Raw genomic sequence first — 25,994 nt, forward strand, 5'->3', positions numbered from 1 at the left:
CCTGATTATACCCAGCAGCTTGCAATGGACTGGCTGATGGGCAGAGTACCTCCGGGTAGAAAAAGTCCTCTCCTTCATAGTCAAGGAATTTGTTATCTGGGTCATATCTGCCTGATGGGTAGAGTACCTCCGGGTAAGGTATGACCTCTGCTTCAGAGTCCAGGAATTCATTTTCTGTGTCATTTATATCCAATTCAACCATCTCATCCAATTCTTTCTCAGTCAATGAGTAGCTGGGTGAAGGTGGTGCAAGGAGGTGTGGATCTTTGGAATTGGCAGAGTCTGATTCAGCTGGAAGGTTTGTCACTTTTATGTCTGATGAGTGACTTTTGTTAGATGGATCTCCAGCCAGGGCAGAGACAAGGTAATGTGCAGGATTTCCAGGAAGTATTTTTGCAGAGCTCCCCAATGTGGTAGATGCAGAAACAGAGGCAGTGGCATGGGTAGTGGATGTAGTTGAAGTTGTACTGCCAACGACCATCTGTTTCATATCAGGTACCACTTCTTGAAGTGTGTTAGAAATGGTTGTTTGGAGACTAGATTTATTCTCAGTAGCTGGATCCTCTCCAGGGGTACCTTTAAGTTTGCTAGTGGAAGAATAATTTGTTCCCTTAACATCAGAGTCCATTTTAAACTTGGCTGTATCTCGACTTGATCCTCTAGGGTGTCTTACTGGACACCCTGTGATGCGGTGACCAGTTCCCCCACAATAGAAACAGAGGTTAAGTTGTCTTCGCCAAATTTTCTCCTCTTCTGTTAAGGGTTCTTTAAAACCTTTCCTTGTTTGGGAGGTAACTTTAGACAAGGGTTCGGTTGGGAGAGATAACATTTCCATCAGCTCCATGAAGTTAATCAGTATGTCCTTAATAAACTTTAACACTGATTCCAATACAGCAATAATCCCAGAGGGCTCTCTTTTAAGGTCTTCACATTCTGTCATGTTCTGTCTCAGGATATCATGTGAGAGCCTCATTGTCTGGAACAGTTGCTTTAAAGGAAGATTAGTAGAAGCCATACTGATTGAAAATGATAACAAATTTATTTAAACAACAAAATACTTTGATTAAGCAAATACTTGCAGAATCTTTAAATATGCTACTCAGGTATGTTAAGACCACATACGGCAGGAGTGAAAATAAACAAACAAAGTAAGCAGAGATGCAGATTCAAAAAGGAAAGTCTTTCGCCTGGTAATAACTGAAATGTAAGATTTGCACAAGGCAGAAAACAACTTGTAAACTGGTAACAGGTTTAAAGGTAAAGTCTTTCTCCTGGTTACAGCTGAGTGCAGGAATTGCACAAGGCAGGATACAAACTTGTGAACTGGTAACAGGTTTAAAGGTAAAGGCTTTCTCCTGGTAATACCTTGTAAACAGGTGCAAAGGTGAAATCTTTCTCCAAAGAAGTACAGGAAACAGGTTCTGACTTGACAAAACAGATCCAATGTGAAGACACTAATGCAGACTAAAAGCCATCCTTAAATAGGGAGGTTTTGCACAGGGTTGGTTCTGATTAATTTCAGAATTGAGAACACCTGTGTGTTGCACAGGTGTAATAACAAGTAAGGCAAATAGTTATTTATCAGATCTTTTAAGTTCCTTGCTATTACTAGAACTGACTGTGGCTCAACACACAAGCAAACCGACTTGCAAGCAAACAGGAATAGTAACCGCGAGCCACAGGTTCAAATCCCCACACAGCCCTTCTTAGCAGAATGCCTCCCAGACCTTTTCTTTTTAATCTGGAGGCTTGGTTCATGACACCAACAACCTGTTTAAAGAACAGGGCGGGCCGTGGACTCATTGTGTCAAGAAATAAATAAATGTATCCAGTAAGCATAAATTTTGTTTTCTTTCTAATGACACGATAAGTTCATGGATCATCTAATTACTATTGGGAATCAATACCCAAGCTAGAGTACACAGATGATAAGGGAGGGACAAGACAGAGACCCTAAACGGAAGACACCACTGCAAAAGTGTCAAATTTGTAGAATTTTGAAAAAGTGTGAAGAGAGGACCAAGTTGCAGCCTTGCAAATCTGTTTCACAGAAGCTTCATTTTTGAATGCCCAGGAAGAGGAAACAGCCCTCGTAGAATGAGCTGTAACTCTCTCAGGAGGCTGCTGTCCAGCAGTTTCATGGGAAACGCGAATAATATTCCTCAGCCACAAAGAAAGAGAAGTATCCGTAGCTTTCTGTCCCTTACGTTTCCCAGAGAATACCACAAACAGAGCAGAAGACTGGCAAAAATCCTTAGTCGCCTGTAAATAGAATTTTAGTGCACGTACCACGTCCAGATGGTGAAGTAGCCGTTCCTTCTGAGGAGGAGGATTAGGACACAAGGAAGGAACAACAATCTCCTGATCCAAATTAGGGAGAATCCCTAATTTGGTACGTAAAACTACCTTATCCGAATGAAAAATAAGGTAAGGAGACTCATACTGTAATGCCGAGAGCTCTGACACTCTACGAGCAGATGAAATTGCAACAAGAAACAAAACTTTGCAAGATAACAACTTAAAATCTAAGGAATGCATAGGCTCAAACAGAGCCCCTTCAAGAACCTTAAGAACTAAATTAAGACTCCAGGGAGGAGTAACTGGTTTGAACACAGGCCTGATCCTGACCAAGGCCTGACAAAACGATTGCATGTCTGGTACGTCCGCCAGACGTTTATGTAACAAAATAGACAAGACAGATATTTGACCCTTTAGGGAACTTGCCGATAAGCCCTTCTCCAAATCTTTTTGGAGAATGGACAGAATTCTAGGAATCCTAACTCTACTCCAAGAGTAGCCCTTGGATTCACACCAATATAGATATTTACGCCATTTATTGTGGTAAATCTTTCTAGTCACAGGTTTACGAGCCTGAATCATGGTTTCAATGACCAATTCCGAAAATCCACACTTGGATAAAATTAAGCGTTCAATCTCCAAGCAGTCAGCTTCAGAGAAACTAGATTTGGATGAAGGAAGGGCCCTTGAAGTAGAAGGTCCTTCCTCAACGGAAGTTTCCAAGGTGGAAGAGATGACATGTCCACCAGGTCTGCATACCAAATCCTGCGAGGCCACGCCGGTGCAATGAGGATCACCAACGCCCTCTCCTGCTTGATTCGAGCAATGAACTGAGGTAGAAGAGCGAACGGAGGAAATAGGTATGCAAGACTGAAATTCCAAGGTACCGCCAGGGTGTCTATCAGTACAGCTTGAGGGTACCTTGACCTCGATCCATACCTCGGAAGCTTGGCATTCTGCCGAGATGCCATGAGATCCAAATCCGGCTGACCCCATTTCAGAATCAGGCTGGAAAACACTTCCGTATGGAGTTCCCACTGCCCCGGGTGAAAGGCCTGCCTGCTCAGGAAGTCTGCCTCCCAGTTGTCCACTCCTGGGATGTGGATCACCGACAGACAGCAATTGTGGGTCTCCACCCACTGAATTATCTTGGCTACCTCTGTCATGGCCAAGGAACTCTGCGTTCCTCCCTGATGGTTGATGTAAGCCACTGAAGTTATGTTGTCCGACTGGAACCTGATGAACCGGGCCGAGGCTAACTGGGGCCAGGCCAGAAGAGCATTGAAGATTGCTCTCAGCTCCAGAATGTTTATGGGCATTACAAACTCTGACTGAGTCCAAGTTCCCTGAACCTTTAGAGAGCCCCAGACTGCTCCCCATCCCAGAAGGCAGGCGTCTGTTCTCACAATCACCCAAAAGGGTCTGCGAAAACAGGTTCCCTGGGAGAGATGATCCTGAGACAACCACCAAAGAAGAGAATCCCTTGTCTCCTGCTCCAGCTGTATTCACAGAGACAGATCCACATAATCTCCGTTCCACTGACTGAGCATGTTTAACTGCAGAGGTATGAGGTGGAAACGGGCGAACGGGATGATGTCCATTGCCGCTACCATCAGACCGATTACCTCCATGCACTGAGCCACTGATGGCCAAGGAGAGGACTGAAGCGCTAGGCAAGAATCGAAAATCTTTTATTTTCCTGACTTCTGTCAGAAAAATCTTCATTGATAAGGAATCTATTATGGTTCCCAAGAAAATTACTCTTGTATTTGGAACTAAGGAACTCTTTTCCAAATTTACCTTCCACCCGTGAGATCGTAAGAAAGATAACATTTCCATGTGGGATCTTGCTTGTTGAACGGATGGCACCTGGACCAGAATGTCGTCCAGATAAGGCGCCACTGTAATGCCCCGCAATCGGAGCACCGCCAACAGGGATCCTAGAATCTTTGAGAAAATTCTGGGAGCTGTGGCAAGGCCGAATGGAAGAGCCACGAACTGGAAGTGTTTGTCTAGAAATGCAAACCTTAGAAACTTGTGATGGTCCCTGTGGATAGGAACATGCAGGTACGCGTCCTTTAAATCCACAGTTGTTATAAATTTACCCTCTTGGATCAAAGGAAGAATGGAACGAATTGTTTCCATCTTGAAGGACAGTACTCTGAGGAATTTGTTTAGACTCTTGAGATCTAAAATTGGTCTGAAGGTTCCCTCCTTTTTGGGAACCACAAACAGATTGGAATAGAACCCCAGACCCCGTTCCTGGATCGGAACAGGAACTATCACTCCTAGGTCGGAGAGGTCCCGAACACAGTGTAAGAACGCCTCCCTTTTTGTCTGGTCTACAGATAATCTTGAAAGCAGAATCCTGCCCCTGGGAAGAAAGTTCTTGAACTCTAAATTGTATCTCTGGGACACGATGTCCACCGCCCAGGGATCCTGAACATCTTGAACCCAAGCCTGAGTGAAGAAGGAAAGTCTGCCCCCCACAAGATCCGGTCCCGGATCGGGGGCAGGCCCTTCATGCTGTTTTTGATTCAATAGCAGGCTTTTAGGATTGTTTTCCCTTGTTCCAAGACTGATTGGGTCTCCAGGAAGGTTTGGACTGCTCCTGCTTGGAAGAGGGAGTGGAAGGATTTCCCTTGACATTTCGAAAGGAATGAAAATTACTCTGACGTCCCTTTCGTTTGTTTCTCTTATCCTGAGGGAGGAAAACATAATTTATGTAAGAACTTACCTGATAAATTCATTTCTTTCATATTAGCAAGAGTCCATGAGCTAGTGACGTATGGGATATACATTCCTACCAGGAGGGGCAAAGTTTCCCAAACCTCAAAATGCCTATAAATACACCCCTCACCACACCCACAAATCAGTTTAACGAATAGCCAAGAAGTGGGGTGATAAGAAAAAAGTGCGAAAGCATAAAAAATAAGGAATTGGAATAATTGTGCTTTATACAAAAAAATCATAACCACCTCAAAAAAGGGTGGGCCTCATGGACTCTTGCTAATATGAAAGAAATGAATTTATCAGGTAAGTTCTTACATAAATTATGTTTTCTTTCATGTTATTAGCAAGAGTCCATGAGCTAGTGACGTATGGGATAATGAATACCCAAGATGTGGATCTTCCACGCAAGAGTCACTAGAGAGGGAGGGATAAAATAAAGACAGCCAATTCCGCTGAAAAATAATCCACACCCCAAACAAAGTTTAAATCTTATAATGAAAAAAACTGAAATTATAAGCAGAAGAATCAAACTGAAACAGCTGCCTGAAGTACTTTTCTACCAAAGACTGCTTCAGAAGAAGAAAACACATCAAAATGGTAGAATTTAGTAAAAGTATGCAAAGAAGACCAAGTTGCTGCTTTGCAAATCTGATCAACCGAAGCTTCATTCCTAAATGCCCAGGAAGTAGAGACTGACCTAGTCGAATGAGCTGTAATCCTTTGAGGCGGAGTTCTACCCGACTCAACATAAGCATGATGAATCAAAGACTTTAACCAAGATGCCAAAGAAATGGCAGAAGCCTTCTGACCTTTCCTAGAACCAGAAAAGATAACAAATAGACTAGAAGTCTTTCGGAAATCTTTAGTAGCTTCAACATAATATTTCAAAGCTCTAACTACATCCAAAGAATGCAACGATCTTTCCTTAGAGTTCTTAGGATTAGGACACAATGAAGGAACCACAATTTCTCTACTAATGATGTTAGAATTCACAACCTTAGGTAAAAATTTAAATGAAGTTCACAACACCGCCTTATCCTGATGAAAAATCAGAAAAGGAGACTCACAAGAAAGAGCAGATAATTCAGAAACTCTTCTAGCAGAAGAGATGGCCAAAAGAAACAAAACTTTCCAAGAAATTAATTTAATATCCAGCGAATGCATAGGTTCAAACGGAGGAGCTTGAAGAGCCCCCAGAACCAAATTCAAACTCCAAGGAGGAGAAATTGACTTAATGACAGGTTTTATACGAACCAAAGCCTGTACAAAACAATGAATATCAGGAAGATTAGCAATCTTTCTGTGAAAAAGAACAGAAAGAGCAGAGATTTGTCCTTTCAAGGAACTTGCAGAAAAACCTTTATCCAAACCATCCTGAAGAAACTGTAAAATTCTAGGAATTCTAAAAGAATGCCAAGAAAAATGATGAGAAGAACACCAAGAAATGTAAGCCTTCCAGACTCGATAATATATCTTCCTAGATACAGATTTACGAGACTGTAACATAGTATTAATTACGGAGTCAGAGAAACCTCTATGACTGAGAATCAAGCGTTCAATCTCCATACCTTCAAATTTAAGGATTTGAGATCCTGATGGAAAAAAGGGCCTTGCGATAGAAGGTCTGGTCTTAACGGAAGAGTCCACGGTTGGCAAGTATACCAAAATCTGTGAGGCCATGCTGGAGCCACCAGCAGAACAAACGAACGCTCCTTTAGAATCTTGGAAATCACTCTTGGAAGAAGAACTAGAGGCGGAAGGATATAGGCAGGATGATACTTCCAAGGAAGTGACAATGTATCCACTGCTTCCGCCTGAGGATCCCTGGATCTGGACAGATACCTGGGAAGCTTCTTGTTTAGATGAGAAGCCATCAGATCTATTTCTGGAAGTCCCCACATTTGAACAATCTGACGAAATACCTCTGGGTGAAGAGACCATTCGCCCGGATGTAATGTTTGGCGACTGAGATAATCCGCTTCCCAATTGTCTATACCTGGGATATGAACCGCAGAAATTAGACAGGAGCTGGATTCCGCCCATACAAGTATTCGAGATACTTCTTTCATAGCCAGAGGACTGTGAGTCCCTCCTTGATGATTGACATATGCCCCGGTTGTGACATTGTCCGTCTGAAAACAAATGAACGACTCTCTCTTTAGAAGAGGCCACGACTGAAGAGCTCTGAAAATCGCACGGAGTTCCAAAATGTTGATTGGTAATCTCGCCTCCTGAGATTCCCAAACCCCTTGTGCTGTCAGAGACCCCCATACAGCTCCCCAACCTGTCAGACTTGCATCTGTTGAGATCACAGTCCAGGTCGGAAGAACAAAAGAAGCCCCCTGAACTAAACGAAGGTGGTCTGTCCACCATGTTAGAGAGTGTCGTACAATCGGTTTTAAAGATATTAATTGTGATATCTTTGTATAATCCCTGCACCACTGGTTCAGCATACAGAGCTGAAGAGGTCGCATGTGAAAACGAGCAAAGGGGATCGCATCCGATGCAGCAGTCATAAGACCTAGAATTTCCATGCATAAGGCTACCGAAGGGAATGATTGAGACTGAAGGTTTCGACAAGCTGAAACCAATTTCAGACGTCTCTTGTCCGTCAGCGATAGAGTCATGGACACTGAATCTATCTGGAAACCTAAAAAGGTTACCCTTGTCTGAGGAATCAACGAACTCTTTGGTAAATTGATCCTCCAACCATGTTCTCGAAGAAACGATACAAGTTCGTATGAGATTCTGCTAAATGTGAAGACTGAGCAAGTACCAAGATATCGTCCAAATAAGGAAATACCACAATACCCTGTTCTCTGATTACAGATAGAAGGGCACCGAGAACTTTTGTAAAAATCCTTGGAGCTGTTGCTAGGCCAAACGGCAGAGCCACAAACTGGTAATGCTTGTCTAGAAAAGAGAATCTCAGAAACTGATAGTGATCTGGATGAATCGGAATATGCAGATATGCATCCTGCAAATCTATTGTGGACATATAATGCCCTTGCTGAACAAAAGGCAGAATAGTCCTTATAGTTACCATTTTGAATGTTGGAATCCTTACATAACGATTCAATATTTTTAAATCCAGAACTGGTCTGAACAAATTCTTCTTCTTTGGTACAATGAAGAGATTTGAGTAAAACCCCAGCCCCTGTTCCAAAACTGGAACTGGCACAATTACTCCAGCCAACTCTAGATCTGAAACACATTTCAGAAATGCTTGAGCCTTCACTGGATTTATTGGGACATGGGAAAGAAAAAATCTTTTTGCAGGAGGCCTTATCTTGAAGCCTATTCTGTACCCTTGTGAAACAATATTCTGAATCCAAAGATTGTGAATCAAATTGATCCAAATTTCTTTGAAAATTCGTAATCTGCCCCCTACCAGCTGGGCTGGAATGAGGGCCGCACCTTCATGTGGACTTGGGAGCTGGCTTTGGCTTTCTAAAAGGCTTGGATTTATTCCAGACTGGAGATGGTTTCCAAACTGATACCGCTCCTGTAGGGGAAGGATCAGGTTTTTGTTCCTTCTTGTGACGAAAGGAACGAAAACGATTAGCAGACCTAAATTTACCTTTAGATCTTTTATCCTGTGGTAAAAAAGTTCCTTTCCCCCCAGTAACAGTTGAAATAATAGAATCCAACTGTGAACCAAACAATTTATTACCCTGGAAAGAAAGGGAAAGCAAAGTTGACTTAGAAGACATATCAGCATTCCAAGTTTTAAGCCATAAAGCTCTTCTAGCTAAAATAGCTAAAGACATATACCTGACATCAACCCTAATGATATCAAAGATGGCATCACAAATAAAGTTATTAGCATGTTGAAGAAGATTAACAATGCTATGAGTATTATGATCTGTTACTTGTTGTGCTAAAGCTTCCAACCAGAAAGTTGAAGCTGCAGCAACATCCGCCAAAGATATAGCAGGTCTAAGAAGATTACCTGAACATAAGTAAGCTTTTCTTAGAAAGGATTCAATTTTCCTATCTAAAGGATCCTTAAAGGAAGTACTATCTGCCGTAGGAATAGTAGTACGTTTAGCAAGAGTAGAGATAGCCCCATCAACCTTAGGGATTTTGTCCCAAAACTCTAATCTGTCAGATGGCACAGGATATAATTGCTTAAACCGTTTAGAAGGAGTAAATGAATTACCCAAATTATTCCATTCCCTGGAAATTACTTCAGAAATAGCATCAGGGACGGGAAAAACCTCCGGAATAACTAATGGAGGTTTAAAAACTGTATTCAAACGTTTAGATTTAGTATCAAGAGGACCAGATTCCTCTATTTCTAATGCAATTAAGACTTCTTTAAGTAAAGAGCGAATAAATTCCATTTTAAATAAATATGAAGATTTATCAGTATCAACCTCTGAAACAGAATCCTCTGAAGCAAAAAATTCATTATCAGAAACAGAATCAGAATGATGATGTTCATTTAAAAATTCATCTGAAAAATGAGAAGTTTTAAAAGACCATTTACGTTTACTGGAAGGAGGAATAACAGACATAGCCTTCTTAATAGATTTAGAAACAAAATCTCTTATGTTAACAGGAACACCCTGAATATTAGATGTTGATGGAACAGCAACAGGTAATGGAACATTACTAAAGGAAATATTATCTGCATTAACAAGTTTGTCATGACCTTCATTACAAACAACAGCATCAGGCAGCAATTTTCCAGAAGTATCTTCTGATTCAGGGTCAATCTGAGACATCTTGCAATATGTAATAGAAAAAACAACATATAAAGCAAAATTGATCAAATTCCTTAAATGACAGTTTCAGGAATGGGAAAAAATGCCAATGAACAAGCTTCTGGCAACCAGAAGCAAATAAACAATGAGACTTAAATAATGTGGAGATAATAATGACGTCCATATTTTTTAGCGCCAAAAAATACGCCCACATTATTTGGCGCCTAAATGCTTAAAGCTCCAAAAATGACGCCACATTCGGTGACGCCGACATTTTTGGCACAAAAAAAGTAAAAAAAATGACAAAGAAAATTTTTGCGCCAAAAAAAGTCCGCGCCAAAAATGACGCAATAAAAAGAAGCATTTTCAGCCCCCGCGAGCCTAACAGCCCACAGGAAAAAAATCAAATTTAAAGGTAAGAAAAATTGATTATTCATATGCTTTATCCCAATAATGAAACTGACTGTCTGAAAATAAGGAATGTTGAACATCCTGAATCAAGGCAAATAAATGTTTAAACACATATATTTAGAACTTTACATAAAAGTGCCCAACCATAGCTTAGAGTGTCACAAAAATAAGACTTACTTACCCCAGGACACTCATCTACATGTAGTAGAAAGCCAAACCAGTACTGAAACGAGAATCAGTAGAGGTAATGGTATATATAAGAGTATATCGTCGATCTGAAAAGGGAGGTAAGAGATGAATCTCTACGACCGATAACAGAGAACCTATGAAATAGACCCCGTAGAAGGAGATCATTGAATTCAAATAGGCAATACTCTCTTCACATCCCTCTGACATTCACTGCACACTGAGAGGAAAACCGGGCTCCAGCCTGCTGCGAAGCGCATATCAACGAAGAATCTAGCACAAACTTACTTCACCACCTCTATGGGAGGCAAAGTTTGTAAAACTGATTTGTGGGTGTGGTGAGGGGTGTATTTATAGGCATTTTGAGGTTTGGGAAACTTTGCCCCTCCTGGTAGGAATGTATATCCCATACGTCACTAGCTCATGGACTCTTGCTAATTACATGAAAGAAATGGCCCTTTCCTCCGGTAATGTCAGAAATTAACTCTGTCATACCCGGTCCAAACAAGGTCTTTCCCTTGTAAGGAATCACCAAAGGTTTAGACTTAGATGACACATCCACAGACCAAGATTTTAACCATAAAGCTCTGCGGGCTAGCACAGCAAAACCCGAAATCTTTGCTCCCAGTTTAATAACCTGTAGGGAAGCATCCGTAATAAAGGAATTGGCCAACTTAAGGTCCTTTATCCTATCCTGGATCTCTTCATGGCAGAGTGTCTGTCCTAATAGAAACAGACAACGCATCAAACCAGTATGCCGCCGCACTAGTGACAGTAGCAATGCACACTGCAGGTTGCCATTGTAAACCCTGGTGTACATACATCTTCTTGAGTAACCCCTCTAATTTTTTGTCCATAGGAACCTTAAAAGAACAACTATCCTCTATGGGGATAGTAGTCCTCTTAGCCAGAGTGGAAATTGCCCCTTCCACCTTGGGTACTGTTTGCCAAGACTCCTTAATAGAGTCCGCTATGGGAAACATCTTTTTAAATATAGGGGATGGAGAAAAAGGGATACCCGGTCTCTCCCATTCCTTAGCAATGATCTAAGTAGCTCGATCTGGTACAGGAAAAACCTCCACCATGGAAGGTACATCAAAATATTTGTTTAGCTTACTGGATTTCTTAGGATTATCTATGACCGTGGTGTTGCAGTCCTCCAGTGTAGCTAAAACCTCCTTAAGTAACACACGGAGTTGTTCTAGCTTAAACCTGAAAGATACAACTTCAGTATCAGCAGGAGGAATTACACTGTCAGAATCTGAGATTTCACTCTCAGATGCTACCGAAGTATCCTCCTCCTCAGGCTTCTGGGAGGGGGCATTCGAAATAGCAACAACTGCGTCAGTAACCTCGCTTACTGAATGTTTATTTTTCCTCTTGCACTTTCCCTGCAGCATGGGAAAAGCAGACAACGCATCAGAAACCAGAGGACATGAGAGAAGCGATGTCTTGCAACGTAACTCCAGGAGGAGTTAGAGAGGAAGCGCAGGGCACTGCATGTGTGGGCTATAAAATGTTGGACGCTTGAGTGCGCTTTTTGGAGTAAGGACTAAATAGTGCTCCACAAGTACTGTTGACCACCTCTAAGCTGAGGTGCCTACCTGCCCTGCTGACACCGGCTAGAAATCCCCTCAGCAAAAGATCCGGAACTCGGTCTGCAGAACAATGAAACGCTGTCCGGTCCTCAAAATGCATGCCTTGAGTCTAAATATGCGTTATCCTGACTGACTTATTTCCTCCGTTCACAGGAAGTGAAAGAAAAAGTGGCGCGCAACAGCAAACTGCCGCCTCAGTTAGCTCTGCCCATCGTGGGCGTCTAAAAAATGTATCTCCTGGTCGGCATATTTTAAAGTCAAGCCGCCGGGAGAAGTGAAACCACATTAAACTGAGCCTTATTTACCTCTTCAGCCCCAGTGCCTGCCAAAATACACTGCCTCAATATATAGGAGAATTCATGTGTCCCTTAATGAATAAAGTGCCCAAACTTTTTCTGAGTCCTTTTCTTTACTAGTCCCAGAAAAAATTAAGTCAGCACTTACCTCATAAATCTGCCAAGCAGCAAGGCAGCTCACTAGGTTTGAGAGGTCTTCTCCCTCACATGGACCTGTAAAAAAGAGATAAAGACTGAGTAATCTTACTCAGGCTTTCAGAATTAGGGCAGCATAAACTACATGGGAGGTGCAGTGAGAATTATGTCCCACAAGTTCCCATTGCTCTAAAGCCACCACTGCTCTACTGAAGAGACTCATATGGACTACGGCTACACCCTAGAACAAAGCAGCACAATCTTGCACTACTTAAAAAATTATAAAATCTTGCTTGAAGAATCTTTTACTAATACCTAACTTTACCACTTCCTTGCTCTAATGTAGGCAAAGAGAATGACTGGGGTTGGAGGGAAGGGAGGTGATATTTAACAGCTTTGCTGAGGTGCTCTTTTCCGCCTCCTGCTGGGCAGGAGTGATATTCCCAATAGTAATTAGATGATCCGTGGACACATCGTGTCATTACAAAGAAAAAGCCAGTTCTTCAGAGAAGGCTTCAAAGCCATGTTGAGTGTAATAAAATTATATAATGTGCACCAAGCATAATGAATACTTTTCCCTCATTAAAACATGCTGCCCTGCCTACCCAGAGTTTCCTCTATTGATCAGCTAACTGAACTGAGCAGTCAGCGGATTTCTTAAGGGGCCAGGCACCATAAATATTCCCCTAGAGCTGCCAGAGGGCTGTGAAGGGCAACAGTGTTACCTAGCTATGTCACTGATAACAATAGGCTAGGTAGGGACCTGAAAAAAGCGTGTCATGAGGAGAGCAAGCTAAGTCCTTTGGTTATGCTGTACCTGTGTCAGAGTACCTACAAATAGAGAAGCCCTCTACCAGGAGCGAACAACGGCTCATCAGCTAGTTCTATGGCGATTTACCACCCAGGAGCAGCCTCTTTTAGACCAGTGTGCTTTCACAGAGTTAAACTTTCCTGAAGCATATCAGTCTTATCCCACCAAGTAAGGTCAGTCCAACCCCGAAATACCAGGCAATTCTTCTCTGAACAAGGAACATGACAACCCCAGATGATCGTTTTGGCCACCTATGGGCCTCGTCAGTGAGGTGCAGCCACATTCCTTTAAGCAAACCGGGCAAGGAGTCCACGTCTAGTTTCCCCCATCACCCATAGGGAGACTTCCCCAGGGTCATATAAATTTGCATACGAAGAGAGAAGCGTTCTACCAGGAACGAACAACAGCTCATCAGCTAGTTCTATGGCAATTTACCACACAGGAGAAGCCTCTTTTAGACCAGTGTGCTTTTCACAGAGGGAAACTTTCCTGAAGCATATCAGTCTGAGCCCGCCAAGTAAGGTCTGTCCAGCCCCGAAATACCAGGCAATTCTCCTCTGAACAAGGAACATTACAACCCCGGACGATCGTTTCAGCTTCCTATGGGCCTCGTCAGTGAGGTGCAGTCACATTCCTTTAAACACACTGGGCAAGGAGTCCATGTCTGGTTTCCCCATCACCCATAGGGAGACTTCCCCAGGGTCATATTAATTTGCATAGGGAGAAGCGCTCTACCAATGAACAGCTGTATGCAAAGTACCTACAAATAGCTTCTGGGCTGTTTGTATCCTGTGTAAAGTTACTTACCTTACGCAGTACCCCTCCACTGGTTTACCAGGCATGTCAAATCCTTGTCAATGCAGCTGCAGCAGTATCAAGTAGGGAGCGCATCCAGTGCATGTATCAGGTACCGCAATGATTGCACTAGGAAATACCTGTGTCTCTCAGGGGGAGGCTAAGGATGAGTCCCAGCTCCGCCTAAGGGTAGTTATGGCTGAAGTTCCATAGGGAAATATTGTGCACATAACAGTGTATTCCTATGTCCCTGTATCATTCAGCTGCTGTGAAGTTTCTTCTTTGTGAATGATAATTCCCAGGGATTATGGGTTTCACATTGGTCAAAGCACCCAAATTTAAATCCATTAGCAAGTAGCTGGAAACACCTCTATCCTCAACCAACTCCTATGAGGCCAAGAACAAAAATAAGAGAGAAATGGGAGGGATTTTAAGCTCTAATATGGGTTCTTGACCTACACCATGTGGCGGGAAATATATCCCATAAATTATATGTGTGTGTGTAAGGAGTGTCATGGGTCATGAATTTTTATTTACTCCAAGAAGGCATAAGGACTATGTCCTGGTGGTGAATTAATTGTAGACACCCTTCCTAAAAAACATTTTGACATTAAACCACGCAACTGAGCAGTGTTTTTTTGACTGTACCTACCATTCAATGTCCCTTTAAATTTATATTTAAAAATAACCCATATGGCTCATCCCCTAAATGCAAAGTGCAATACAAAAAAAGTATCAGACTACAATGCTGTTTATAATTTTAAATCTATCCCATGACATATTTTTGTATTACATTACTTATAATCTGTGGGATAAAGATACACACATCAACTTTTTTTTTTTTTTAAATTACAACACTACTTACTTACAAAGTCATCCAATACTGGTTGTGAAATTATAAAAATGTACTTTATTTTTACTCTGATTAATCAATATATTAAAAAAAACAGGATTCAGTTGCAGACCTTATTATTTCACCTTCTGATATAAATGGCCATTTTTCCAGTTGGTGATTTAAAATATCATTTACCATTCACTTAAAGACTTGAAAATCTTTAAAAAAAAAAAAACATAGTATAAACCTAATATAATGTATATACATTTTATTCCATGGAATATGCCTCATTGAATTGGTGACGTCATTTATAACAGAAAATGAAGAGGCCGTATGCAATTGCTAGTAAATCAGACTCCAGTTTCCCACAACAGAGATAGTAGATTTGCAAGAGGTATTTTAAATATATGGCTAAGAAGCTGGAAAGTTGATCCCAACTGCTTTGCAACCTCCATGATACATAAAATATAAAAACCAAACAACCAATTAATATGAAAGAAAGAACAAATTTAGTTTACATTTCTGATAAATATTACAACACTTTGAGGTTCAATTCATGTGCAATGTACATTAATACCTTAATTTGCCAGTCAGAGAGAGAAATATTTTTAAAATATACTGTAAAGTTACCAGTATGCAAACTGGAAATTTTACTCACATTTAAAGGGAAAGTCTAGTCAAAATTAATTTTTCTTCGTTCTCTTGGTATCTTTATTTGACAGTAAGCTTAGGAGCCAGCCCATTTTTTGTTCAGCACCTGGGTAGTGCTTGCTGATTGGTGGCAACCAAAAATGGACCAGTTCCTATGCTTTACATTCCTGCTTTTTCAATTAAAGATACCAAGATAATGAAGAAAAATTGAGAATAGGAGTGAATTAGAAAGTTGCTTAAAATTGCATTATCTATCTGAATCATGACAGTTTAATTTTGACTAAACTATCCCTTTAAAGCAAATAGCTTTGTCAGTGCTGAACTGCAGGTTTCCCGTGTACTTTAGGTAGTGTTTGTCAGGCCCAATGTTTAGGCAAAAGTCAGTAAGTATGAATGACAAAGAATAGCTTTTATTCTCTTATGCGCTTCCGTGCTTTAGAAATTAACTACATGGTAAAATACTATTGCTGTCAGAGATACTTGCGCTGTCACGTCCGGAGAGATTTCAGCAAATCCTAGGTGGGATAAACAGTGAAATAGCTCTGTTACTGGAACTGGTGGTAATAAGACTCCGAGCTGACAAATAGGTACTGCCAAGTACAATGTGCATAGCTCTGTATATCTGGATGATGCCTGTGTTTCCAACAGTAAAGAAAGCTACTAATAAGTTCTATTCATTTAGTAAGTAGCTAAATATAATAAGAAGTGACAGACGTTATCTGAGAACAGACTTCAAGAACAGAAACTCATTTCACAAAAATAAAAACTATGGTTTTGTATTTAAAGGGACATGAAACCCAAAATTCTTCTTTAATGATTCAGATAGAGAAAACAATTTTAAACAACCTTCCAATTTACTTCTATTATTTAATTTGCTTCCTTCTCTTGTTATCCTTTGCGGAAAGGTTTATCTGGGAAAGCTCAGAAGCAGCAAAGAACCTAGGTTCTAGCTGCTGATTGGTGGCTGCATATATATACAGATTGTGATTGGCTCACCCATGTGTTCAGTCAGCAACCAGTAGAGCATTGATGATCATTCAACAAAGCATAACAAGAGAACGAAAAAAAAAAATATAATAGGAGTAAATTAGAAAGTTGCTTAAAATTGCCTGTGGGTTTCATATTCCTCTAATTATGGATTACTTCCACAAGATATTGTGCTAGTGTGTGAGTATTGGATTTAGCCTAACTTAAAGGGACACTGAACACAAATTTTTTCTTTCGTAATTCAGATAGAGCATGCAATTTTAAGCAACTTTCTAATTTACTCCTATTATCAAATTTTCTTCATTCTCTTGGAATCTTTATTTTAAATGCAAGAATGTAAGTTTAGATGCCGGACCATTTTTGGTGCACACACTGTGTTGTTCTTGCTGATTGGTGGATAAATTCACCCACCAATAAACAAGTGCTTTCCATGGTTCTGAACCAAAAAAAATAGCTTACATGCCTTCTTTTTCAAATAAAGAAAGCTAGAGAACGAAGAAAAATTGATAATAGGAGTAAATTAGAAAGTTTCTTAAAATTGCATGCTCTATCTGAATCACAAAATAAAATTTTTTGGGTTCAGTGTCCCTTTAAATTGCTGGTGGCATTATTATAAATGGGATAATCCTGTTCATCTAACAGGGGTTTGAGATTAAGGGGTGCATACTGTTATAGCACAGTTTTTTAAAGAAAGCAGAAATTGGAAACATAAAACCCAAACAAAATATTATGTTGGTTCACTTTGGTCCTATGTCACATTCTCCACTAATGTGGAGATAACACAGAAAAGGAACAATTAAAAGCAAAGTAAAAGAAATTAAAGTTTCTCCTGGTGCAACGAAAAAAAGGCAGAATGATTTAAAACATAAGAAGTCTTTTAGGAAGACAGCAGGGGCGTTCAGAATGTAATTCAAACTCAGAAGTACAGGCATAAGTCAGTCAAAAAGAATTAGATACTGAATGCGCCCCCCCATTTTGTATATTCCGTCACAGTGATTAGTACTGGAGGGCAGGGGAGCAGTTTAAGAGTTTTTGAGTGTGTTGTGAGTTTCTGAGGTGAGATGAACCACCAAAGGTTATTTGCTTCGTAGCAGCGCTTTGTAAAGTGTAAATCCCACAACGGCAGCAACTGTAGCTCCTAATGCCACTCGCAGCCAGAAAGATGCAGTGCTGAGTTCTGTATCATGGAGGTGACTGGAGAAAGAAAGATATAAAAACATAATACCACACAGCATTCTGGGATGAAGAAATACTACTTTAGATCTCTAAATGTTGTTGTTTTTTTTATACATGGCAACATTATATAGCATATTCTATTAAAGGGACACTAAACCCATTTTTTCTTCTTCATGATGCGGATAGAGAATGCAATTTTTAAGCAACTTTCTTATTTACTCCTATTATCAATTTGTCTTCTTTTTCTTGCTATCTTTATTTAAAAAAGCAACAATGTAATCTTAGGAGGCCGACCATTTTTAGTTCAGCACCTGGGTAGCGCTTGCTGATTGGTGGCTAAATGTAGCCACCAATCAGCAAGCACTATCCAGGTTTCTGAACCAAAAATGGGCTGGCTCCTTAGCTTAAATTCCTGCTTTTTCAAATAAAGATAGCAAGAGAACAAGGAAAATTTAATAATAAGGGTAAATAAGAAAGTTACTTAAAAATTGCATGCTCTATCTGAATCATGAAAGAAAAAAAACAGAATTTATGCTTACCTGATAAATTGCTTTCTCTTGCGGTGTATCCAGTCCACGGATTCATCCTTTACTTGTGGGATATTCGCATTCCCTACAGGAAGTAGCAAAGAGAGCACACAGCAAAGCTGTCCATATAGCTCCCCCTCTAGCTCCACCCCCCAGTCATTCGACCAAAGGTTAGGAAGAAAAAGGAGAAACCATAGGGTGCAGTGGTGACTGTAGTTTAAACAAAATTTTTTTTTACCTGACTTAAATGCCAGGGCGGGCCGTGGACTGGATACACCGCAAGAGAAAGTAATTTATCAGGTAAGCATAAATTCTGTTTTCTCTTGCAAGGTGTATTCAGTCCACGGATTCATCCTTTACTTGTGGGATACCAATACCAAAGCTTTAGGACACGGATGAAGGGAGGGAACAAGACAGGTACCTTAAATGGAAGGCACCACTGCTTGCAAAACCTTTCTCCCAAAAAACATAATTTATGTAAGAACTTACCTGATAAATTCATTTCTTTCATATTAGCAAGAGTCCATGAGCTAGTGACGTATGGGATATACATTCCTACCAGGAGGGGCAAAGTTTCCCAAACCTCAAAATGCCTATAAATACACCCCTCACCACACCCACAATTCAGTTTAACGAATAGCCAAGAAGTGGGGTGATAAAAAAGTGCGAAAGCATATAAAATAAGGAATTGGAATAATTGTGCTTTATACAAAATCATAACCACCACAAAAAAAAAAAAAAAGGGCGGGCCTCATGGACTCTTGCTAATATGAAAGAAATGAATTTATCAGGTAAGTTCTTACATAAATTATGTTTTCTTTCATGTAATTAGCAAGAGTCCATGAGCTAGTGACGTATGGGATAATGATTACCCAAGATGTGGATCTTTCCACACAAGAGTCACTAGAGAGGGAGGGATAAAATAAAGACAGTCAATTCCTGCTGAAAATAATCCACACCCAAAATAAAGTTTAACGAAAAACATAAGCAGAAGATTCAAACTGAAACCGCTGCCTGAAGTACTTTTCTACCAAAGACTGCTTCAGAAGAAGAAAATACATCAAAATGGTAGAATTTAGTGAAAGTATGCAAAGAGGACCAAGTTGCTGCTTTGCAAATCTGATCAACCGAAGCTTCATTCCTAAACGCCCAGGAAGTAGAAACTGACCTAGTAGAATGAGCTGTAATTCTCTGAGGCGGAGTTTTACCCGACTCAACATAGGCAAGATGAATTAAAGATTTCAACCAAGATGCCAAAGAAATGGCAGAAGCTTTCTGGCCTTTTCTAGAACCGGAAAAGATAACAAATAGACTAGAAGTCTTTCTGAAAGATTTAGTAGCTTCAACATAATATTTCAAAGCTCTAACAACATCCAAAGAATGCAACGATTTCTCCTTAGAATTCTTAGGATTAGGACATAATGAAGGAACCACAATTTCTCTACTAATGTTGTTGGAATTCACAACTTTAGGTAAAAATTCAAAAGAAGTTCGCAACACCGCCTTATCCTGATGAAAAATCAGAAAAGGAGACTCACAAGAAAGAGCAGATAATTCAGAAACTCTTCTGGCAGAAGAGATGGCCAAAAGGAACAAAACTTTCCAAGAAAGTAATTTAATGTCCAATGAATGCATAGGTTCAAACGGAGGAGCTTGAAGAGCCCCCAGAACCAAATTCAAACTCCAAGGAGGAGAAATTGACTTAATGACAGGTTTTATACGAACCAAAGCTTGTACAAAACAATGAATATCAGGAAGAATAGCAATCTTTCTGTGAAAAAGAACAGAAAGAGCAGAGATTTGACCTTTCAAGGAACTTGCGGACAAACCTTTATCTAAACCATCCTGAAGAAACTGTAAAATTCTCGGAATTCTAAAAGAATGCCAAGAAAAATGATGAGAAATACACCAAGAAATATAAGTCTTCCAGACTCTATAATATATCTCTCTAGATACAGATTTACGAGCCTGTAACATAGTATTAATCACAGCGTCAGAGAAACCTCTTTGACGAAGAATCAAGCGTTCAATCTCCATACCTTTAAATTTAAGGATTTCAGATCCTGATGGAAAAAAGGACCTTGTGACAGAAGGTCTGGTCTTAACGGAAGAGTCCACGGTTGGCAAGAGGCCATCCGGACAAGATCCGCATACCAAAACCTGTGAGGCCATGCCGGAGCTACCAGCAGAACAAACGAGCATTCCTTCAGAATCTTGGAGATTACTCTTGGAAGAAGAACTAGAGGCGGAAAGATATAGGCAGGATGATACTTCCAAGGAAGTGATAATGCATCCACTGCCTCCGCCTGAGGATCCCGGGATCTGGACAGATACCTGGGAAGTTTCTTGTTTAGATGGGACGCCATCAAATCTATTTCTGGAAGTTCCCACATTTGAACGATCTGAAGAAATACCTCTGGGTGAAGAGACCATTCGCCCAGATGCAACGTTTGGCGACTGAGATAATCCGCTTCCCAATTGACTACACCTGGGATATGAACCGCAGAGATTAGACAGGAGCTGGATTCCGCCCAAACCAAAATTCGAGATACTTCTTTCATAGCCAGAGGACTATGAGTTCCTCCTTGATGATTGATGTATGCCACAGTTGTGACATTGTCTGTCTGAAAACAAATGAACGATTCTCTCTTAAGAAGAGGCCAAAACTGAAGAGCTCTGAAAATTGCACGGAGTTCCAAAATATTGATCGGTAATCTCACCTCCTGAGATTCCCAAACTCCTTGTGCCGTCAGAGATCCCCACACAGCTCCCCAACCTGTGAGACTTGCATCTGTTGAAATTACAGTCCAGGTCGGAAGCACAAAAGAAGCCCCCTGAATTAAACGATGGTGATCTGTCCACCACGTTAGAGAGTGTCGAACAATCGGTTTTAAAGATATTAATTGAGATATCTTTGTGTAATCCTTGCACCATTGATTCAGCATACAAAGCTGAAGAGGTCGCATGTGAAAACGAGCAAAGGGGATCGCGTCCGATGCAGCAGTCATAAGACCTAGAATTTCCATGCATAAGGCTACCGAAGGGAATGATTGTGACTGAAGGTTTCGACAAGCTGCCATCAGTTTTAGACGCGTCTTGTCTGTTAAAGACAGAGTCATGGACACTGAATCTATTTGGAAACCCAGAAAGGTTACCCTTGTCTGAGGAATCAATGAACTTTTTGGTAAATTGATCCTCCAACCATGATCTTGAAGAAACAACACAAGTCGATTCGTATGAAATTCTGCTAAATGTAAAGACTGAGCAAGTACCAAGATATCGTCCAAATAAGGAAATACCACAATACCCTGTTCTCTGATTACAGACAGAAGGGCACCGAGAACCTTTGTAAAAATTCTTGGAGCTGTAGCAAGGCCAAACGGCAGAGCCACAAACTGGTAATGCTTGTCCAGAAAAGAGAATCTCAGGAACCGATAATGATCCGGATGAATCGGAATATGCAGATATGCATCCTGTAAATCTATTGTGGACATATAATTCCCTTGCTGAACAAAAGGCAAGATAGTCCTTACAGTTACCATCTTGAACGTTGGTATCCTTACATAACGATTCAATATTTTTAGATCCAGAACTGGTCTGAAGGAATTCTCCTTCTTTGGTACAATGAAGAGATTTGAATAAAACCCCATCCCCTGTTCCTGAACTGGAACTGGCATAATTACTCCAGTCAACTCTAGATCTGAAACACAATTCAGAAATGCTTGAGCTTTTACTGGATTTACTGGGACACGGGAAAGAAAAAATCTCTTTGCAGGAGGTCTCATCTTGAAACCAATTCTGTACCCTTCTGAAACAATGTTCTGAATCCAAAGATTGTGAACAGAATTGATCCAAATTTCTTTGAAAAAACGTAACCTGCCCCCTACCAGCTGAGCTGGAATGAGGGCCGCACCTTCATGTGGACTTAGAAGCAGGCTTTGCCTTTCTGGCTGGCTTGGATTTATTCCAGATTGGAGATGGTTTCCAAACTGAAACTGCTCCTGAGGATGAAGGATCAGGTTTTTGTTCTTTGTTGAAACGAAAGGAACGAAAACGATTATTAGCTCTGTTTTTACCCTTAGATTTTTTATCCTGTGGTAAAAAAGTTCCTTTCCCACCAGTAACAGTTGAAATAATAGAATCCAACTGAGAACCAAATAATTTGTTACCCTGGAAAGAAATGGAAAGTAGAGTTGATTTAGAAGCCATATCAGCATTCCAAGTCTTAAGCCATAAAGCTCTTCTAGCTAAAATAGCTAGAGACATAAACCTGACATCAACCCTGATAATATCAAAGATGGCATCACAGATAAAATTATTAGCATGCTGAAGAAGAATAATAATATCATGAGAATCATGATGTGTTACTTGTTGCGCTAAGGTTTCCAACCAAAAAGTTGAAGCTGCAGCAACATCAGCCAAAGATATAGCAGGTCTAAGAAGATTACCTGAACACAGATAAGCTTTTCTTAGAAAGGATTCAATTTTCCTATCTAAAGGATCCTTAAATGAAGTACCATCTGACGTAGGAATAGTAGTACGTTTAGCAAGGGTAGAAATAGCCCCATCAACTTTAGGGATTTTGTCCCAAAATTCTAATCTGTCAGACGGCACAGGATATAATTGCTTAAAACGTTTAGAAGGAGTAAATGAATTACCCAATTTATCCCATTCTTTGGAAATTACTGCAGAAATAGCATTAGGAACAGGAAAAACTTCTGGAATAACCACAGGAGATTTAAATACCTTATCCAAACGTTTAGAATTAGTATCAAGAGGACCAGAATCCTCTATTTCTAAAGCAATTAGAACTTCTTTAAGTAAAGAACGAATAAATTCCATTTTAAATAAATATGAAGATTTATCAGCATCAACCTCTGAGACAGAATCCTCTGAACCAGAAGAGTCATCAGAATCAGAATGATGATGTTCATTTAAAAATTCATCTGTAGGGAGAGAAGTTTTAAAAGATTTTTTACGTTTACTAGAAGGAGAAATAACAGACATAGCCTTCTTTATGGATTCAGAAACAAAATCTCTTATGTCATCAGGAACATTCTGCACCTTAGATGTTGAAGGAACTGCAACAGGCAATGGTACTTTACTAAAGGAAATATTATCTGCATTAACAAGTTTGTCATGACAATCAATACAAACAACAGCTGGAGGAATAGCTACCAAAAGTTTACAGCAGATACACTTAGCTTTGGTAGATCCAGCACTAGACAGCGATTTTCCTGTAGTATCTTCTGACTCAGATGCAACGTGAGACATCTTGCAATATGTAAGAGAAAAAAACAACAACATATAAAGCAAAATTGATCAAATTCCTTAAATGACAGTTTCAGGAATGGGAAAAAATGCCAAAGAACAAGCTTCTAGCAACCAGAAGCAATGAAAAATGAGACTTAAATAATGTGGAGACAAAAGCGACGCCCATATTTTTTAGCGCCAAATAAGACGCCCACATTATTTGGCGCCTAAATGCTTTTTGGCGCCAAAAATGACGCCACATCCGGAACGCCGACATTTTTGGCGCAAAATAACGTCAAAAAAATGACGCAACTTCCGGCGACACGTATGACGCCGGAAACGGAAAATAATTTTTGCGCCAAAAAAGTCAGCGCCAAGAATGACGCAATAAAATGAAGCATTTTCAGCCCCCGCGAGCCTAACAGCCCACAGGGAAAATAGTCAAATTTTTGAAGGTAAGAAAAAATGATTAAATCAAATGCATTATCCCAAATATGAAACTGACTGTCTGAAAAATAAGGAAAGTTGAACATTCTGAGTCAAGGCAAATAAATGTTTGAATACATATATTTAGAACTTTATAAACAAAGTGCCCAACCATAGCTTAGAGTGTCACAGAAAATAAGATTTACTTACCCCAGGACACTCATCTACATGTTTGTAGAAAGCCAAACCAGTACTGAAACGAGAATCAGCAGAGGTAATGGTATATATAAGAGTATATCGTCGATCTGAAAAGGGAGGTAAGAGATGAATCTCTACGACCGATAACAGAGAACCTATGAAATAGACCCCTTAGAAGGAGATCACTGCATTCAAATAGGCAATACTCTCCTCACATCCCTCTGACATTCACTGCACGCTGAGAGGAAAACCGGGCTCCAACTTGCTGCGGAGCGCATATCAACGTAGAATCTAGCACAAACTTACTTCACCACCTCCATCGGAGGCAAAGTTTGTAAAACTGAATTGTGGGTGTGGTGAGGGGTGTATTTATAGGCATTTTGAGGTTTGGGAAACTTTGCCCCTCCTGGTAGGAATGTATATCCCATACGTCACTAGCTCATGGACTCTTGCTAATTACATGAAAGAAATAGCCTCCGAAGAAGCAAAAGTATCGAATTTGTAAAATTAGGCAAAAGTATGCAGTGAAGACCAAGTCGCTGCCTTACAAATCTGTTCAACAGAAGCCTCATTTTTGAAAGCCCATGTGGAAGCCACTGCTCTGGTAGAATGAGCAGTAATTCTTTCAGGAGGCTGCTGGCCAGTAGTCTCATAGGCCAAACGGATGATGCTTTTCAGCCAAAAGGAAAGAGAGGAAGCAGTCGCTTTCTGACCTCTCCTCTTACCAGAATAGATAACAAACAAGGAAGATGTTTGTCTGAAATCCTTAGTTGCTTGTAAATAGAACTTTAAAGCACGAACTACATCAAGATTGTGTAATAGACGTTCCTTCTTCGAAGATGGATTAGGACACAGAGAAGGAACAACTATTTCCTGGTTAATATTCTTGTTAGAAACAACTTTAGGAAGAAAACCAGGCTTGGTACGCAAAACTACCTTATCTGCGTGGAACACCAGGTAAGGTGAATCACACTGTAAGGCAAATAATTCTGAAACTCTTCGAGCAGAAGAGATAGCTATCAAAAACAAAACTTTCCAAGATAACAACTTAATGTCTATGGAATGTAAAGGTTCAAACGGAACCCCTTGAAGAACTGAAAGAACTAGATTCCAACTCCAAGGCGGAGTCACAGGTTTATAGACAGGCTTGATTCTGACTAAAGCCTGAGCAAACGCTTGAATGTCTGGTACCTCTGCCAGACGCTTGTGTAACAGGATAGACAAAGCAGATATTTTTCCTTTTAAGGAACTAGCTGACAATCCTTTCTCCAGTCCTTCTTGGAGAAAGGACAATATCCTGGGAATCCTAATCTTAATCCATGAGTAACCCTTGGATTCACACCAACAAAGATATTTCCGCCATATCTTATGGTAGATTTTCCTGGTGACAGGCTTTCTAGCCTGAATCAGAGTATCTATAACTGACTCAGAGAACCCACGCTTTGATAGAATTAAGCGTTCAATCTCCAAGCAGTCAGACGTAGAGAAACTAAATTTGGATGCTTGAACGGACCCTGTATTAGAAGATCCTGCCTCATTGGCAGTGTCCATGGTGGGACAGATGACATGTCCACTAGGTCTGCATACCAAGTCCTGCGTGGCCACGCAGGCGCTATCAGAATCACCGAAGCCTTCTCCTGCTTGATTCTGGCAACCAGACACGGGAGGAGAGGAAACAGTGGAAAAACATAAGCCAGATTGAAGGACCAAGGCGCTGCTAGAGCATCTATCAATACCGCCTTGGGATCCCGGGACCTGGACCCGTAGAGAGGAAATTTGGTGTTCTGACGGGACGCCATCAGATCCAACTCTGGGGTGCCCCATAGCTGAGTCAGCTGGGCAAATACCTCCGGGTGGAGTTCCCACTCCCCCGGGTGAAAAGTCTGACGACTTAGAAAATCCGCCTCTCAGTTGTCTACTCCTGGGATGTGAATTGCTGAGAGATGGCAGGAGTGATCCTCCGCCCACC

The 25,994-nt window shown here is 40.6% G+C and overlaps 1 protein-coding gene across 1 annotated transcript in view; it reads right to left on the reverse strand.

Moving 5' to 3' along the window:
• Nucleotides 1-14,859: 14,859 nt before the first annotated feature.
• The window catches only part of RHOT2 (ras homolog family member T2), a 390,839-nt gene continuing 379,704 nt past the window's right edge, over nucleotides 14,860-25,994 (reverse strand). The window contains 1 exon segment of the mRNA XM_053694715.1: nucleotides 14,860-17,639. Coding sequence (XP_053550690.1) covers nucleotides 17,522-17,639 — 118 coding nt within the window. The 3' untranslated portion in view covers nucleotides 14,860-17,521.

This window comes from Bombina bombina, chromosome 11 (genome assembly GCF_027579735.1).
Source record: "Bombina bombina isolate aBomBom1 chromosome 11, aBomBom1.pri, whole genome shotgun sequence".
In the NCBI taxonomy this organism is placed as follows: domain Eukaryota; kingdom Metazoa; phylum Chordata; class Amphibia; order Anura; family Bombinatoridae; genus Bombina; species Bombina bombina.